The sequence below is a fragment of the Gossypium raimondii genome, chromosome 13 (assembly GCF_025698545.1).
Source record: "Gossypium raimondii isolate GPD5lz chromosome 13, ASM2569854v1, whole genome shotgun sequence".
In the NCBI taxonomy this organism is placed as follows: Eukaryota; Viridiplantae; Streptophyta; class Magnoliopsida; order Malvales; family Malvaceae; genus Gossypium; species Gossypium raimondii.
In genome coordinates, this window is record NC_068577.1 from 1,200,879 (window position 1) to 1,218,671 (window position 17,793).

General features: G+C 31.5%; 3 protein-coding genes and 1 pseudogene across 3 annotated transcripts; 1 reads left to right on the top strand and 3 right to left on the bottom strand.

The window, feature by feature from the left end:
• The first annotated feature begins 4,368 nt into the window (after positions 1-4,368).
• Positions 4,369-4,908, top strand: LOC105782705 (LOB domain-containing protein 21). Its single transcript, XM_012607625.2, has one exon. The coding sequence runs from the start codon at positions 4,369-4,371 to the stop codon at positions 4,885-4,887; it is 519 nt and encodes a 172-aa protein (XP_012463079.1). The 3' UTR covers positions 4,888-4,908.
• Positions 4,909-5,049: 141 nt separating this feature from the next.
• LOC105782706 (trihelix transcription factor ENAP2) lies at positions 5,050-8,544 on the bottom strand. The gene is given in 3 exon segments (XM_012607627.2): positions 5,050-6,821; positions 6,823-8,275; positions 8,376-8,544. Coding segments are annotated over 2 exon segments (495 nt in total). The 5' UTR covers positions 7,134-8,275; positions 8,376-8,544; the 3' UTR covers positions 5,050-6,637.
• A 1,685-nt stretch (positions 8,545-10,229) lies between these two features.
• Positions 10,230-11,759, bottom strand: LOC105781285 (benzyl alcohol O-benzoyltransferase-like; annotated as a pseudogene).
• Positions 11,760-13,287: 1,528 nt separating this feature from the next.
• On the bottom strand, positions 13,288-16,553 carry LOC105782703 (GDP-Man:Man(3)GlcNAc(2)-PP-Dol alpha-1,2-mannosyltransferase). The gene is made up of 7 exons (XM_012607623.2): positions 16,123-16,553; positions 15,750-16,036; positions 14,566-14,752; positions 14,402-14,470; positions 14,095-14,288; positions 13,829-13,938; positions 13,288-13,721 (listed from the first exon to the last, which is right to left on the bottom strand). The coding sequence occupies exons 1-7, from the start codon at positions 16,420-16,422 to the stop codon at positions 13,480-13,482; spliced, it is 1,389 nt and encodes a 462-aa protein (XP_012463077.1). The 5' UTR covers positions 16,423-16,553; the 3' UTR covers positions 13,288-13,479.
• Positions 16,554-17,793: the final 1,240 nt, after the last annotated feature.

Here is a 17,793-nt window from a genome sequence, read left to right on the forward strand (position 1 = left end):
CATAAATAAAAGAGAAATGTCATTTCTGATTGATGATATAAAAAAATAATACAATCAGTCATCTTTTTAACAACTGCTCTCTATAACAATATTTCATTATAAAAGGAAAGTTTATTATAAAATTGTTTTTTTATATTTTATATTTACCTTTTATAACAACTTTTATCTATAATAGTAACATCGTAAAGTATGAAACACTCTTTACTAAAATAGTTTTTATTATAACAACCTTTTATCTTAAATTTTAGTAAAATTAATTCTATTCTAAGTGTAATAAAATAATAATTTTAGTTAAAATATTATTTTAATAAAACATTTAAATTTTATATAAAAATTTATTAATTATATTTTATTGAATGAATATAATATTTAATGAATGAAATTATATTTGTAAATTTTAGTAAATGTACAATTTAATTATATAAATCTCACTAATTGATGTTATAAATATACATTATAATTTTAAATTTTAAATTTTAAAAATTTAAATATGATCTAAATCTCAAATATCATTTTAGGTGTTTTAAATCTTTGTTGTAAGTGTATAATAACCGTCTTCTTATAACATTTGGAATTTTAACAAACAAATAAGATTGTTATAAAAAGAATTGACGGTATATATTTTACAAATTTTATTTATTTTAAAAATATCAAATTATATAAAAAAATAAAATAAAAATATTTGGAAGGTGGAGCACTATCAAAGTTAATTTACAGTTTTTATATTGTTTAAATTATCATTTGGAGCCTGAACTTGATAATTATTATTTTTATTGGGGTTTAAATTTTTTTAAAATTTAAGTTAAACCTTGAACTTGATTATTGTTCATATAGTGGGGTTTGAGCTACGCAACTATTCTCACATTGGGGCTTAAACTTTTTATTTATCCAAATTAATCCCTGAACTTGACAATTATTCCTACCTCATAACTTGAATTTTAGGGTTTTCAAAAAAATATCCGATACTAACTTATATAAAAAGAGTTCAGGTCCCAATACGAGAATAATTGTCAAATTCAGACAAAAAAAAAATTCAATCCAAAAAGAAGAGAAGAAAATTCAACTCAAAATGGAGCTTTCTATCATATCTAATAATCTAATCAATCAGAGTTGTTGGGCCGGCCCATAATTTCCCCTTTACTTTTTTTTCCGTTGAAACGCAAGCCTTATTCACGTGTCAATCACTGTCCGTCAGATATGAATCGGAGAGACGGTGTGTAATCCATATAATGTTGGTTTTCTGTTAAAAAGTGGGTTTCGAGATAACGACACGACAGGCATTAAACAAAGTGGGCTTCTCCAAGCCATTATCATCATTCTTCAATATTTCCCTACCACACAAAATTTTATTTGTCAAATCCTTTTGCTTCTTTTGAAGTGATATTTTTCTAGCCCTTTTTTCCTTTTCCTTTTTCCCAATTAAAAGAAAAATGAAACCCTTTAAATAAATAAAATTCTACCATACATTGTATCTAAAATTTGTTTATCTAATTTGTCGATTAAGTATCAGTTCAATTGGCGTGGACATTATTATCAATTTAGGGGACGTGAGTTTAAATGTTTTAAAGCGTATTATCCTCCTATTTATGAGTTCAGAATGAGTTATGGGTAGTTTTAGATATTGCGTCAAAAAGAATAGATTAATAATGATAAATATATTACACAGGTAATTTTAACGATTTTAATTACATAAGGCGAGTTTCAAACCTAAACCTTTTAAGATTCAGTACTTTACCAAATGGGTTTTTTTTGGGAACAATTTTTGCTCCTTTTTTGAAACAATATTTATAACTATTCATATCATTCTCAACTCATAAATAGGAGGATAATGCACTTCAACGCACTCAAACTTATATTTTCCTGCATTGACAATAATACTCATACCAATTGAGCTTATACTCAATCGGCTATACTAAATAGAGTTAAAAATAGTATGGTTGAGTAATGTGCTAAATAAAATACTCAATTAGGGCAAGAAAAACATTTTGTTGGGAAAAGCCTAAAAGGTAGCCTTATATCATTGGATTTAAGTCTTTTCCTTTCACTATTGATTTATAAAACACCCAATAATGTTTCACAAAGAACTTTCAAATAATACTATCTAAAGAAAGTAAGGCTCTAAAAGTAATTTAAATAATTTATTTTTTATTTTATAAGAATAATTATTTAGTATATTAACGGTTTTGATCATATCTGTTCTTTTTGACGCAATACCTATAATAATTCATAGCCCCTCCCCAACCAAAAAATAGGAGGATAATACGTTTCAGCACACTCAAACCCACGTACTTCTACATTGGCAACAATGTGCATGCCAATCGAGTTAGGACTCAATCGTCATATTTTTAAATTATGTTTAAAAAGTTTGAAAAATATCATTTATAAAATAAAAATTTTCACCATCTATATACTAAATAATTATTTTTAATGTAATATTCAAAGTTATTAAAAGTATTCAAAATTTCCATGGAGGGGATCAGAAAATGCCCCATCAATCCCCAAACTTTTATTGTCAAAGTTTATTTCTTTCAATCACATGAAAGTCTCAACTTTATCTCATGAACTATCATATCTAAACCAAATCACGCCCATAAATATTTATAATGGTGCCCCATCTACAATTATTTCTAGCCCCACTTCAAAAATATATATAAAAAAAAACAAATAACTTCTTTTATTATCTTTTTCAAATATTTAATTAATGTATCTTGATGATATCACCTCACGTTAAATTATTCGATGTGGTAAAACTCGATGAAGCTCAGTCTCATAGTTTTGTTAATAACTTAAACTCGGCCTTACTAAAATGTCTTGTCACAATAGGTAAGCCTACACAGTCCTTAAAAAAATATATGAGAAGAGCTTCTGTCAACATCTATCAATCTATCACCTCTTTAGGCGTAACGACACTTTGCCTGGTCTTCTTTCATAATCTCCTCATATAGACTCCAATAGTGTTCCTAGCCAACGTCCATTGCTCTACCCCTTACACTTACGAGGTAGGGTGTTTGATGGTTGGGACCCAAGCCAAGTTTGCCTCATTCCATAAATACCATCCTCTAACACCAAATCAAATGCAATAGAGAAAAAAAGAGAACTTAACTACCGGGTTGACAACATTTTGCTTAAACGTCCTCCTGACCCAAACCAAAATGTTATCCTTAATGGCTATCTGCACCACTTAAGGTGTGAACCACCTCCATTCTTAGTGGCTCTCTATACCGCCCATGTGAAAGTTTTGATATCCCAAATTTTTGATATAATAATATTTAAGATGAATTTTATTACTAAATCATTTAGTGTTTAAATATTTTCAACTTAACACCTTATAAAACTCAATTGTTATAACAACTAACATCGTTTGGGGGAAACAAGCAAAATACTATGTATCTACCTTCAGATTCAGAACAAGATGACCAAGATGTCACCTGTGATCCACACTAAGGTAAATCCATACATCAGGGTTGGAATGATATGGTAGATGCTTACCATCCCTCATTTTCTTTTATTAAATCCAGGTAACATCATTTTGTTTGTTCAATTGATACTAAGTGTATTTTTTTTAGTTTAAAATGTCCTAATAAAAATTTAAAATTTTTAACACTATTAATAATCAGTCTTAAATTTTACAATTTTTAAAAATAAATAACTTAAACTTTTGGAAATAAAAATAAATGAACTAAATTTTAAAAGTATGAAAAATATACGGACTTGAAGCATATTTTAACTTGAAAATTCATATAACTTATTAACAAATTTAATGAAATATTAAAAATTTTAATTATTTATATCTATATTTATCCTATAATAAAAATGGTAATTGAGTTTGATGTTAGTATCCCCTTTAAATGTTTAAAACTAATTTATGATTTATTAAGGTAGGTTTGGATGGACAACGTTTATCTGCTATTAGTGTAAAAATAACAGTGGCTGTGGGATTAAATACTGTAGTTTTACTATAATGTGAAAGTAAATTAAACACGCCGCGTCGCACTCCACTTTTCATCCAAACTCACCCTAAATGTAACATTTATTGTACAACATTGTTGAATGTCGAATGTAAATCATAAAAAACGGATATGAAAGATATAGAAAAAAATGGGATTCAGCATCAAATATTTATTTTAGAAAAAGGAAATTGAATCATGTTTGTTTTTAACTTGGGGCATTCGTGTTGTTAGCACGAAGTATCTAAATAATAGACCATACACTGTTTCCCACTATTAAAACCTAAGAAAAATACTAATATCTATACCTCACTGTTTAAAAAGTTGGGGCCTATTTAAATGCAAATTTGACAAGAAGAAAAGACATTGAAGTTAAAGCCTTGAAAAAAGTAAAGAGTTTGGGTGAGTCTAATTTGAAGCAATGAGGGGTCACGAACCACGTTCCACTTCTTCTTGTGCAGCTTGCAAGCTCTTGAAAAGGAGGTGCAGTCCCAACTGTATCTTCGCACCCTATTTCCGATCCGGCGAGCCGAAGAAATTCGCCAATGTCCACAAGGTTTTTGGTGCTAGCAATGTAAGCAAGATCTTGGTTGAAGTGCCTGAAGAACAGCGCGAAGACACGGTGAACTCCTTGGCGTATGAGGCTGAGGCAAGGCTTAGAGACCCTGTCTATGGTTGCATTGGTGCCATAGCTTTGTTGCAAAGGAAGATGATCCAACTGCAACACGATTTAGCCCTTGCTAGAGCATGTTTGGCTCGGTATGTCGCAACTCCTTCCGTTATCGTCAGTTCCGATGATCATCATCGGGTTATCACCGGACCTTTCGATGATTTCCCGGTTGATTGCGGAGTATCTTTCGACAGTTTTAACCAGAATATTTCATATGAATTGAATCAAGAAGCAAATATGTATGATTTTAGCCAAATTCCATATGTATAAATATTTTCTCTCTTCCTTGAATCTGTTATTCTATGTCCTCAATATCAAAGCTTCAATGAATATCGGAAATCAGAAAGGGTTTGGTGTAAATGGTATACTTAAAAGAGTGGGCATATTTCAAAGGACAAAGTGAAATTGGAAGTGTAAGCCAAAATCTCCAAAATGTAGGGCAGAGTGGTGGCTTCATTTCGGATAACTCTCCTGCCAAATCAAACAAGCATCACATGCTCTTGTTCACAAGCTTTGGCCTATGAATTATTACTCTCAAGTCATATGATATCCCCTCCTATCTTAAAATATATATTTTTTAATTTTGATACTGATATATATCATTATTGGTGTGTTTCGAGATATCGTTTTAAGTTTACTAATATTTTTCAACATTATTTTCATATTTAGAATAATATATATTATTTTCTTGTACATGCAAATAAAATTTTAGAATTTAGAGTTTAGGGCTATTGGTTGAAGTGAGTTTATCTAGGCTTGAAACTAGGATTTGATCCACAGGTTCACCTATGTGGTAGAGTAGTGTGTGTGGGTATGTGAATGAGTTTGATCTTGTATTGTATAAAAAAACCCAATTTTTAAACATTATATAAATAAAAAAATACTTTAAAATATGATAAATTATTATATCAAGCTTAATTATGATAAGCCAGGAAAGTATTTGGGATTCTAAGTTTTTCCAAAACAATGATTGATAAGTTGGAAAACAAGTTAGCAAGTTGGAAGCACAATCCCTTGGGGTCAAGGGTGGGCAAACACTAATTAACTCAAAGACTCTAGCTCATATGTGTAACCCATGGCCTACTTTAAAGCTTTGGCCAACATTTGCGGTAAGATAGATGGAATAGTAGGAGATTTCTAGTGGGGATCAAATTTAAGAAAGAGGAAGATGTACTTGGATAAATAGAGTGATATTTGCTTACCCAAGGACATGGGAGGGCTAGGTTTTAGACAAGCTCACCGAATGAACGAAGCTTTATTAGCAAGACAAGCCTGGCACATCACATGGTTGCTTCATGAAACTGTGGTGAAGAAATGTTGTGTTAAGAAGCCGTTCATGTTATTTAAGCCAAAACTATATGAAAAAGCATCCTAAAAAGTTGGTGAATAAATAGTTGCAAAGGAGAGTTACTACTATTGATGATCGATGTCTTCTTGATATAGAGAATTATGACCATATATTCCTGAAATGTTAATTTGCGAGTGCAGTTTGATTTGGATTTCAGTATGGTTTAAAGATTTTCGAACTGAACTTATCCAACATTACAGAGTAGATCAAAGAATGAATCGTATGTAAAAGTTTAAATGAAATTGAATAGGAAATGGTGATTGTTTTAACTTCTACATTATTTGGTGCTATAGGAATAGTCTTCTAAAATGTACTCATGAAAAACGAATGCTCGAGACAAAAAGGAAGAACAATTAAAAATAGTACGTACAAACTAAGAATTAATACAATTCAATCTAAAGCACATAATTACACCTACTAAATTGAATTAAAACTCACACAAGACAATTGCATGAAAATCGACGCATACCCCTCCCCCCAAAAAACTAGTGGTAGATAAACAAGATTTCATTACTACAACTCATAAACAACTAATTTATGTACAAGAAGATGCATGTTATCCACATTAAGCCAGCAATTTCACTTCATCTTTGTGGTTGGATCATTAGATGGATACATCTTAGTTACTTGAAACAAAAGAAGATATTAAGTCACATGGATTATCAGACTCATTTACTCCACATCTTCAGTGAACTCAATTCTCTGTTTCTCGAGTTCCATCATTTGGTGTTGCTTCCAGCTCTTGATTCTCTCATAGATCTCTCTGAATTTCAAAACCGCTCTCGCTAATTCACTAAAACTAGCTTCATTGGATAATCCAACATCCTCCAACTGCCGATGACTCTCCATTGACTTTACCAATGAGAGAATCCATGCGATTAACAAACGGTCATCTCGAAGGCAGCGGTTTAGTTCTTTCCACCTTGTATTTTTTCTTCAAGGTGCCCAGCCGGTTCTTGCACTAGACGTCGGTTTTCTTAGGCTTAACGCCGTTTTGACGGGAGTTAACGGGGTCAGCGACTTCTTGCAAGTCATTTTGACGGAGTTTACCTCTGTCAAGTCTTGAAAAACAGTCACCCCATGCCTTGATAAGCGTAGCTGTGGCTCCTTCGCTCCAACAATCTTCCCGGCCGCCGCCAACGGAGGAGTGGGTGTTATGAGAGTTCATGGTAAGAAGCAGTTAAAGTGTTTGGGGGGTGAAATGGAGGGTGGCTGAAGATAAAAGTGGAAGATGAAGAGGAAGAGGAAGGAATTGAGGAGAAGCACAGCAGAGGATCGGCCGTGCAATTTCTTTAGGCGATCGGCGGTGACGCTAATTCTCCCTTATTGGGGTTAGAGTTGGACGTGATGGAATGGGGCGTTGACTATTATATCAATCTTACGTCCATGTTATTATCCAATGGCATTCCTCTGCTCTTCAAGTGAATTTCTTAGAATTTGTAATTTCGAACAAAATTTTCCTTTTTAGCAAGAACAAAAGTTCAAGTCGAAATGAATTGAACTTTTTATTCTGTTTCATTCTGTATGCACATTTTTATTATTTTCTTTAATGTTTCCATTCCCCACACTAGTGCAATTAACAATCAAATCATTGAACTGAAGGTTATCATTAACGAAAGGGCACAAGTACTAACATGCATAAAGCAATGACCCCTACAACATTCAACTCTATTGATTGATTGAATGGATGAAAATTATTAATCATCCAACCAAGCAAGAGGCTGAGGCAAAGAATAGATACAAAGTCCCTCAAAACATTCATCATTTTACAAAACTAATTGCATTCCATTGGGGGCAAGAAACTGATTTGTTTGTTTCTCGAGGTCATTTGAATTCATCCCAAGCAAATGGGGGAGACCCCAAAAATCGAATCCACTAATCCACCTTTTCTTCATCAATCCCTCTTTAGGCATAAATAAATAAATATAGGTGCTCAATTGATTCTAGGCTTTTCCTATCAAAAGAATATGACCTTTTCTGAACCATACCCTAAAATCACCATACGCATTGTGAAACAAAGAAAAAATAAACTATATTTGCAGCACTTAACAAAGACACCCATCACAAAGCTAACATCGAAACAGATAAGCATTTAGTTCTAAAAAGAAAATTCCATAACATTGTTCATGTAGATGAAAAAAGGGTTCAACAAAAATACAGAACTAAACCATAAAAATTATAAAGATAAATCTCAAATCCTTTAACAAAAAAAAAAGAAAAAAGTACCCATCAAGCAACATTAGGCTACTTAGATCTTTGCCTCATCTTTCTTCTCTTCCTCTTCAAGCGCCTCATACGCTTCTTCTTCCACTGTGATTACCAAAAGAGAAAAAATATATATATAACCCATCAGTTTTTCAATGAGAAAGAATCAATAAAAAGAACAGAGAGATGTGTGGATTCTTTTTACCTTAGCTCTCATGGTGAAAAGGGTTCGAAATTCGTTTCCTTTTGCAGTCTCAGGATTGGGTATCTTCTAGAGAGTACGCGGCGAGAATGGAAGGAAGAGAAATCTCATTTGAGATCATATATATCGAATAGCTAAACCCTAGAAGCCTCAATAGTGCGGTTAGGTAAGTGTTGGGGAATTGGGCTTTGAGATTATACTGGGTTAAGGGCATCTAACCAGATTTCAGCCCAAAATAAAATGTTTTTGGAACTGGTTAGATCACCGATTTTCGGCTCATTTAGTTTAAATTAAATAAATTATAAAAATAAAAAATATTTACAATTTTCAATTAAACCGATAATTTTTAATTTAATTTAACCAGTTGATACCGATTCACAAATTAATCAAAATTTTTTTTATCTTACTTTAGATTGACATACTATTCATAGTATATACTTAATTGGAAGTATTCATAGGTTGGGTCCGTCCTAGATATGATATTAACACACTTTATATTTTGTAAGTCCAGCCAAAATATGAACATAAAATTTTATCTAAACTCATTCATATTTTTTAAATGGCTAACTTAAGCCCATTTTAGGCCCTCCTATTCTACTTTTTTAATTTAATATTTTTATTAATTAAAATTGTATATATAGTTATATTAACATTTTTAATGTTTACATTATACTACTGTAGACTTAATTTTTATATGTTATAAACCACATAATATGATTTTCTTAAAAATTTAATCAGTTGGAAATTGATTTTAATGTTTGATATGTGAAAGAGAAATTTTATTTCGTATTTTAATCTTTTATTAAAAAAACTAATAAAAACTGCATAAAATAAAATTGGAACCCACACAAATTGAATTGGTAAAATATTATATTTGGCACTCAATCAAAGCTTTATTTTGATAAATTTTATACATTTTAATTTTAATATTAATATGCACAATTTATTATCTCAATCAGTTGTCTGTGTGTGTATGTATATTTACTATTACTTAAGCTCCTGAGTTGGTGTCACGAGTCAACTAGACACCAACTCAGTTAGGAAAATTACAAAAATATCATTTTGTAATTAAAATAAGTTATATTATTTGAGGGTATTTTAGTCTTTTATTTTGACAAAATAAATAAAAATATGCATATAGTAGAATTTGAACCCACGTCAATTGAATTAATAAAATCTTAAATTTACCAATCAATCAAAGCTTTATTTTAATATATTTCATACATTTTTATTTTAATATACACAATATATTATTATATCTTTAATTTATTGTAAGTTTCCTCACACGTGTTTTTCTTTTTGAGATTTTAAAACGATGGTATAATTTCGGTTTTAGTCTTTAAAAATGTTCAAAATTTAATTTAATTTTTTATTTTAATATTGTACATATTTTATGTGTTATTATGATTCATTTCAAACCATATGTTTCATTATTTATTTTATATTATTTTTAAACACACATCTGTATTCTAAATCCGTGATTTCCACATGCATATAGGTGTGATAGGATTTCTAGTATTAATAATATTATTAATTGAGTTGGTATCATAAGTCAACTCGACACTAACGCATACGATTGATGACAAAATCATGATAAATAGTTTAAGTGCATTTAGAATTGTTAATCTGATGTATTTATGTATGTTTAAATTTCGTTTTACTTACAAATTAGTCTATTTTTATTTTAATATCGTACATATTTTATGTGTTGTTATAATTAATTAATTAATTTCAAACCATACGTTTCATTATTTATTGTATATTATTTTTAAACACACATCTATATTCTAAATTTATGGTTTTCAGATTCATAAACAAGATTTTTAACAATAATTATGAATGTACTTTCTGTATATTTTAAGATTTTAAAAACCTAAGTGCCAACTTGTCCTTGTTCTTGGTTGGTATGAAAAAGCTTACCAATCCAGTGGCCTTTGGCGCCGTTCCTCCAAACTCTGCTTTTCCCCATCCGAAATCAACATTTTCGACTCCCATGTGCATTAAATCCGATATCCCATACGACCCGATAACAGCCGGGACATAGAGTGATTTACCTCGAATCGCAAATAAATCTGCCGTGGATTTTATAAATTCCTCTGTCACATTTGCTATTGCTTTCTTTATTAGTTCCACTGCATACCCAACTGGATTATGGCAGAGGTTTTTAACTGTTGTAATTGCTGTTGGGGAGACCAAAACGTTCCCGCAATATCCTGATGGCAATGGAGGATTGAATTTGGAACGTACGTTAGCAATGCACAACATGCGTACCTGTTCCTCAGGGTCGAGATTCATAGCAATGGTTTGACAACGCAATAAACAAGCTGTTATGAGTTCGAACTTGGTGCAATGGCGAAGGTGGAGAGGGAGGAGACTACGAAGAAGTGAAACTTCAACGGGGCCAAAGAAAAAGGAACATTCAACCATGTTGTCCATGATGACGGTAGCTTCCACTCGGTCATACTCATGGTGGGTGAATGTGACTCGTGGTGGGTCTCGAGCATTTAAGAGATATCTTTCCCAAACAGGTGGGATGGAAGGGCTGACTACACCTCGTGCCATTTCACCAATAGCGGACATGAATTGTTGCCGTCACACATGGCATGATTGAAGCGAAGGGCAAAGATGAAACCACCACATTTCAGCAGTGTTACCTATTAACTAAAAAACTAATATCAATTATGCAACAAAATATGTATCTAAGTAAAAGTAAAAACGATGGAGATGAAACCACCATAGCCTAATTCTTGGCTCCAATTAAATTTGTGGTGTCTATAGGTGTCGTTCAAGAAAATTTCAGCAGGAAAAGTTTTTTATTTAATCTCACTAATGATTTAAAGGGAGCCTTAGTGTAGGCTTGGGTATAACATGCATGCCAGGTGTGAGTCCTACTTAGAGTCGGCACGTGTTTGTGAATATTTTTATATAAATTAGATGAAGGTATATCAGCAATGGGCAATTAAGCATTGCTTGAGAGCCAGGGACATCAAATAACAGTTCTTCAAAGCAAGGAAATGGTGGTTGAATTGGTTCACCAAATTGTTCGAGTGTAATATCAGCATCGGCCTTTATAAACATCACACCCTCACCATTGCAATCCACTATAAGCTTACCATTAGCACCTTCCTTTAGTCTACCTGCAAATGGATAATAAAAGACTAGGGTTTGCGCAAGTGCCTCCTTAATAACCTCAGCAATATCCTTCCCTTTCATGGAGGGTTCGTACCGATAAAATTGGATCGCTGGAAATTGGGCCCGAAGACTCTCTTGATCATCAATGTCCGATAATAGTTTTTGTTCATGTGGTGTAGGCTTGGCCGGAGCGACAAGTTCGGGTTTGCATCGTCGAACGGTGAATGCAAGAGGGATGCTATAAGGTGTTGCCATCTAACAAGTTTCAGGTTTAATGGTAGAAATGTGTTTTAAGGGAAGTTCCCATCATCATTTTAATCGAATAGTTAAAAGATGTTAATTATTCTGATTAAACTAAAGCCATTGTAAAAGTAGAGGATCAAATTAGGTAAGAATTGACTTCTATAAAAAAAGCATAATTATAAATTTAATTCTCAATGTTTGAATTTTTTTATCAATTTGGTCATTATTTCTTTTTTGAGTTAAATTCGATCCCAACATTTTAAAAAGAGTCGAATTTGACCATTAACCTTTAAAATAAAGTCCAATTACTATTTTTAACAAAAATACTGACTAAAACATTACATTTTTAACGTGATAGTCCACATGCAATCCATGTGTACTTCAAGCTTTTTGTTGCTAATTTTATGATTTTTATAATTTATTTATTTTAAATATTTTATAATTTTAAAATTATTTGTTAACGAGGCATATAAGATAAATAGTAACATGTTAACATGAAATACATCTGGATTACCACATAGATTTCCATACAAACATTGTTAAAAAAATATTTTAGTTAACATTTTCGTTAAAAAGCAATTTGACTCTTTCTAAAATTAATGATCAAATTTAACTAAAAACAAAATAGGAAACAAATTAACCAAAAAATGTAAACATTAAAAAGTTAAATTTATTATATGTAGAAAATTAATTATTCATTAATTCAATTTAAACATGCTTAACCCTTTAATTAACAAATTAAATATTGTAGCCAAACTTAAGTTAAGATTGTGTTTGAAAAAATCAAATATAAATAAAGAAATTAAAATTATGTAACCAAGTCAGTGGGTTAAATTAAATAAATATGTTGTTTCTTTTAATATTTAAGTAAGTATGCTTTATATATATATATCAGGATACGTTGTTTTTGGACAGAAAGTGAAAATGCAACGTGGTTAAAGGCACACCTTGCAGGACACGTTTTCACCTTCTTTCTCCAAAAACAGTGTATCTCGATAAATATAAAAAAACCGTATACTTACTTAAATATTAAAAAGAAAAACAACATATTTCAGCCTAAATATTAAAGTAGTTTGTTATAAAATAAAGAATAATTAATTTAAATTTAAAATTAAAAACTAAAAGAATGAGTAAAACGTTAGTAAAAAAAAACTAAGACTTCTCTAAAATAAATAAATTTTTTCTTTTTGAAAATAATTCACGTGAATGAATAAAAATTACAAAATAAAATTAACTTATTGGCTTATTGCTAATTAACGTATAAATGTGTGTAAAAATTAATTTCCTATCAAACTTAGCATAGAAACTTTAATTTATATGAAAAACTAATAATGATATTTAAATATTTAATTAAGAGACAATATTAGTACGATAATATTAGCCCATTGTTTTAATATTAAACAATATTTTTAAATATAAAGTAAACTACAGTCAATATTATTAAATTATTAATAAATTAACGTTTTAATTACTCTATTTAAAAAAAAGAGTTATAAAATGATGATCTTAAAATAGGGCAGTAATTGAATGAGCAATCCAATGAACCAAACATGATCCTCAATTCCTTCAAGTATGTTTTCAAATCAAAGTTAAAAGTATATCTATTTTGTTGACAAATCTAAACTAAGCTTTTTCCAATGACTGGATTGAAAGGGTGAAGAACCCCAATAAACAAGAACAAGTATAACTATTGTTTTCTATATCAGTGTGATCTTCTAATGCAATCCTATAACTAGGAAGAACCGCATATAATTGGTCGGATTGCGGCTTTGAGATCATCGTAAAATCTTTGCTCCGAAAATCTGCTAGCTCTTCTCCTTGCTGCTGTAGCTATCTTGAGTCTTTCAGACTCGGGCATCTTCACTATTTTCAGGACTGCATCTGCATATTCCTCTACATTTTGAGCAAGAAATCCTGTTTGTTGTCTGTCTTCATCTAAAACAATGTCCATTTTCGGGCCAGCAGAATTATGAGCTGAAGGGGGTCGAGCAAAACGAATGTCATTTTAAAAACATTTTTAAAATGGAAAAAAAATGTAGCTCGAATCGGAAACTATAATATCAGCTGCCATGCTAGCTCACCTATAGGTATGGCTCCTGCAGCCATGTACTCTACAACACTAATGCCAAAGTGCTCGTCTATCATCGAGTGGATTCCAGCAACAGCACCGCCCAAAAGACTTACCAAGTCCCTGAATAGTGTATGAAAACGATGAAACAAAGAGTTAAAACATATATATTGCAGTAACGCAAATGCAGACAAACTTGATTATCTGCTGATCATCAATTTTTGGATGATTTTCATTTAGCGAGAGGATCCAACTAAACTTATACGTAATTGTTCTTACCTATACATCACGTTTTTATGGAATTCCACATCGTCTTGAATGTTCAATTGCACTGCTTTGTCTTTCAAATTCTGGAGTCTTTCCTCGTCTGATTTATTTCGACAACTACCTACAAACTGCAACTTAGGTCTTCGATAGTGTTCATCTAGTTTTTTTATAACAACAGAAAATGCCTCAAGTTGAAGACTATGTGCCTGAGTCAAAAAAAATCAATCTGTAAAGAGTTTCTAGAACTAATCAAGGTTCCAAAACCGAAACACCGGAACCATTAAAAATTTAGCTTGAAGGTCTATGTAAGTATGTGCACCTTCTCGGGACGAAATTGTGCAACAGATATGATTTTTGGAGTTTCCACTGACCTTTCCAAAGGAAGTGCCTGTTTCAGATGTAAACTGGTAAGAAATCACAGATGAATGGCACTAAAAAATATAAAATGCACTATGATTGGTGATGAATAACGAGAAACAGAACCTGAAGTCCTGAAGTATCACAAGGTGGATAAACTCGCTTAATGCGCTTAGGAATACCCCAAAGCTTCTCGATGTGAGACTGAGTCCATGAAGAGTTGACCATTACAAGATGTGCACAAGATCCCACCATTCCATACATCACGCTAAAAACTGTATAATAGATAATTTTGCACCGGGATAGCCACGTGCTGCCACGGAAGGATAATGTCAGGATCCAGATAACAAGATACGAAGCCAGAAATATTGCTGACACCCAAGTTAAGACATTATAGGCTGCTATACTATTGTACCGCCATATATGCAAATCAATTTTCTACCAATTTCGGAAGCAAAGGCAGTACCAACTGTTGACCAGGAAAATTGATCAAACAAAGGTTTAATAAAAAGTTGAAAGTTTTTGACCTGGAACCATTGCTAAAAGCAAATCTGATATAAAACAATGCGAACATGACAGGTAAAGTTTAAGAATATAATCTTAACAATCACTGATTCACTTCCAAAAACCATTAATTCAACAAGTAGAACTACACCCCTCGTGCAAAAGATAAACTGTTAAAAACCAGTTGACATGGAATCATTTTGAGAAGGGTTAAATCACTTTTTTGGCCTAAACTTGATAACTTTTCTCACATTGGAGCCTCAACTTTTTTTTTTTTTTTGAACTTGGCAATTTTTTCTATATTAGGGCCTGAACTTTTTTTTTAAGTCCAAGTTAGGTCCTGAAGTTGGCAATTGTTCTTACATTAGGGGTTGAACTTTCTTTTTCCAAGTTATTCTTGAAAATCCTAAAGTTTAGGCTCTAATGTGGGAACAACTGCCAAGTTCAGGACTCAATGTAGGAGCAATTGCCAAGTTTAGGGACTAACTTGGACAAAAGAAATGTTCAACCCCAAGGTGAGAACAGTTGCCTAGTCCAGACCCATATGGGAGCAATTGCCTAGTTCAAGACCTAACTTGGACAAAAAAGGTTCAAGCTACAATGTGGAAAATGTTGCCAAGGTCCAAATAGTGATTTACCCCTTTCGAGAACAAAAAGGAAGCTAGTTTGAAATAAGAGAACTCACGTAAACTAGTAATGCAACTGTTAATACCAGTATAACAATTCAATCCAACAATCCAAAAACAAGCAAATTCCTATCATTTAACAAGGTTAAAAATAAAAAAAGAGATTAAGTAAAAGCTGACCTTTTAGCAATTACAGCATCATTATTGTACATTGAGCTTCGTTGACGAACTCTAGAAACCATGTCTAGACTGATAGTAGGATAATGAGTGTAACAAATAACTTTGCATCCAAATAAACGTGCAATTGGGTATGTAAAAGCATACCCACTTGTATCAAAATAATACAAAGGTGTAAACTTGTTTAAAGCTTCCCAAGATAAATAAACTGATCCCAAGCTTTGACCAATCATTGTGAAGTGTGGGTACGTTGTTTCTTCAATCCATTTTCTTCTATTCAAATGCACAACCTGAAAACAATAAGAAAAACCCAAATTAAACCTAAAGAAAATAAGGGTTTTTGTTTTTGGGGGTATGTAATTAAAAATGGAGTTACTTTTGGGGGGTAAAGGAGGTGAACACCAAAACGATCAGTGGCGCGTGACATTAAGGATTGAGAGGATGCATCGTTGTCGCCGGAGAAGATAACGGAATCGAGATCTGGGTTCTGTTCTTGGATGGCTTTGACGGCACACCAAAGGACTCTCTCACCGCCGCCGCCATCGTTGGTGTAGGGATGAAAGAATCCGACGGCTCTTTTCTTATTTCTACGGTGGTTAAGGATTTGGGAAGCTAATAAAAGGATTGTGGCAAGTGTGAGAGTGATTAGAGACCAACAAAGAATCCAATTTAACATGATCTGAAATCTATTTTCCTTTTTTTTTTTTTTTGGATCGGAAATTGGGGAGAAGGATTTTAGAGTCGTCCGATGGAGGGGACGATGAAAACTAGAAATTTTCAGAAAAGGAAAAAATGAACTATTGGAGAGAACTGGGACGGCGTCGTTTTGGTTAAAGGAGAGGAAAGAAAGTGGAGAAAGTTGGAAATTAGAAATAAAGGAAAATCTATTTAGAAAATTAAAATTTCAATTAAATCAATAACATATTTTAATTCATCAAAACTCCATAAATTTTATTTTATTTTGTCTTTTCTAACCCTTAAAACATATATTATTCCTCAAATCATTCCAAAATAAATTTTTTATAAAAATTATAAAATATATTTCTAAAATTATTAAAAATTATGAGTATTTTTTAATTTTAAAATATTAATTGCTAAAACACCTATTTTTTAATTTATACGAGATTGAGAGCACTTATCTAATTTTTTGTGTGAAACTTATTTTATTATATTATTGTTCTAAATAAATGGTTGTTTGTTCAGTTTGTAATTAAATTTCCAATAAAAATTCTTATAGAAGTGATTTTTTTTATGTAATAGAAGAAGAAACATTTAAATTAAACAAATATTATTTTTGGTGACATAACATCAATAGTATCATCACCAAATTGATCAAAAAGCAGCACTGAGAGAGAATAAAAGCGATTTAATTAACCTATAGAAATAAAATCACAATTTAACAATTTCAACTTAAATCACTCTCCCTTTTTTTTTAAAAAACACTAGTTTTTGACTGATAATTACATAAACAAGTTTTTAGGGGCGAGCAAAACTCGATTTGACTCGAAAAAATTGAAAAGAATTTTGAATTTCAAGTTAAACGAATCGAGTTATTTGAGCTAACTCGATTTATATAAAAGATTAATAAATAAATTATGAGGAGATGAAAGTTAATAACAAATTTGTTACGGTGAGTAAATTTTGGACAAATTTGATTACGGTGGATGACAGTGTTAGAAAGACCCAAAATTATTATTTTTTAATTTAACTCGAATAAATATATTTGATTTGAATTCCATATCACTCGACTTGATTCAAAAAAAATTCCAAATCGAATTAAACTAAAAAAATAAGATTCATCAACTTAATTAACTTAAAAAACTTTTATTCAATTTGATTCGATCCAACGTTTATACCTACAAATTTTACCCTTTAGCCTTACCCAGAGTCGTATTCATGACTGTTGTTGGCTCACAGGTATGTATTCCCAATAATTATTTCTCATTGGTAACATCCTATGAGGATAATTTGTTTTCCTTCATCAACAGCCTTTAAGGATCATTAAATCAATCTTTGTTTTGAAGATGCTCATAAATGAAACATCTCC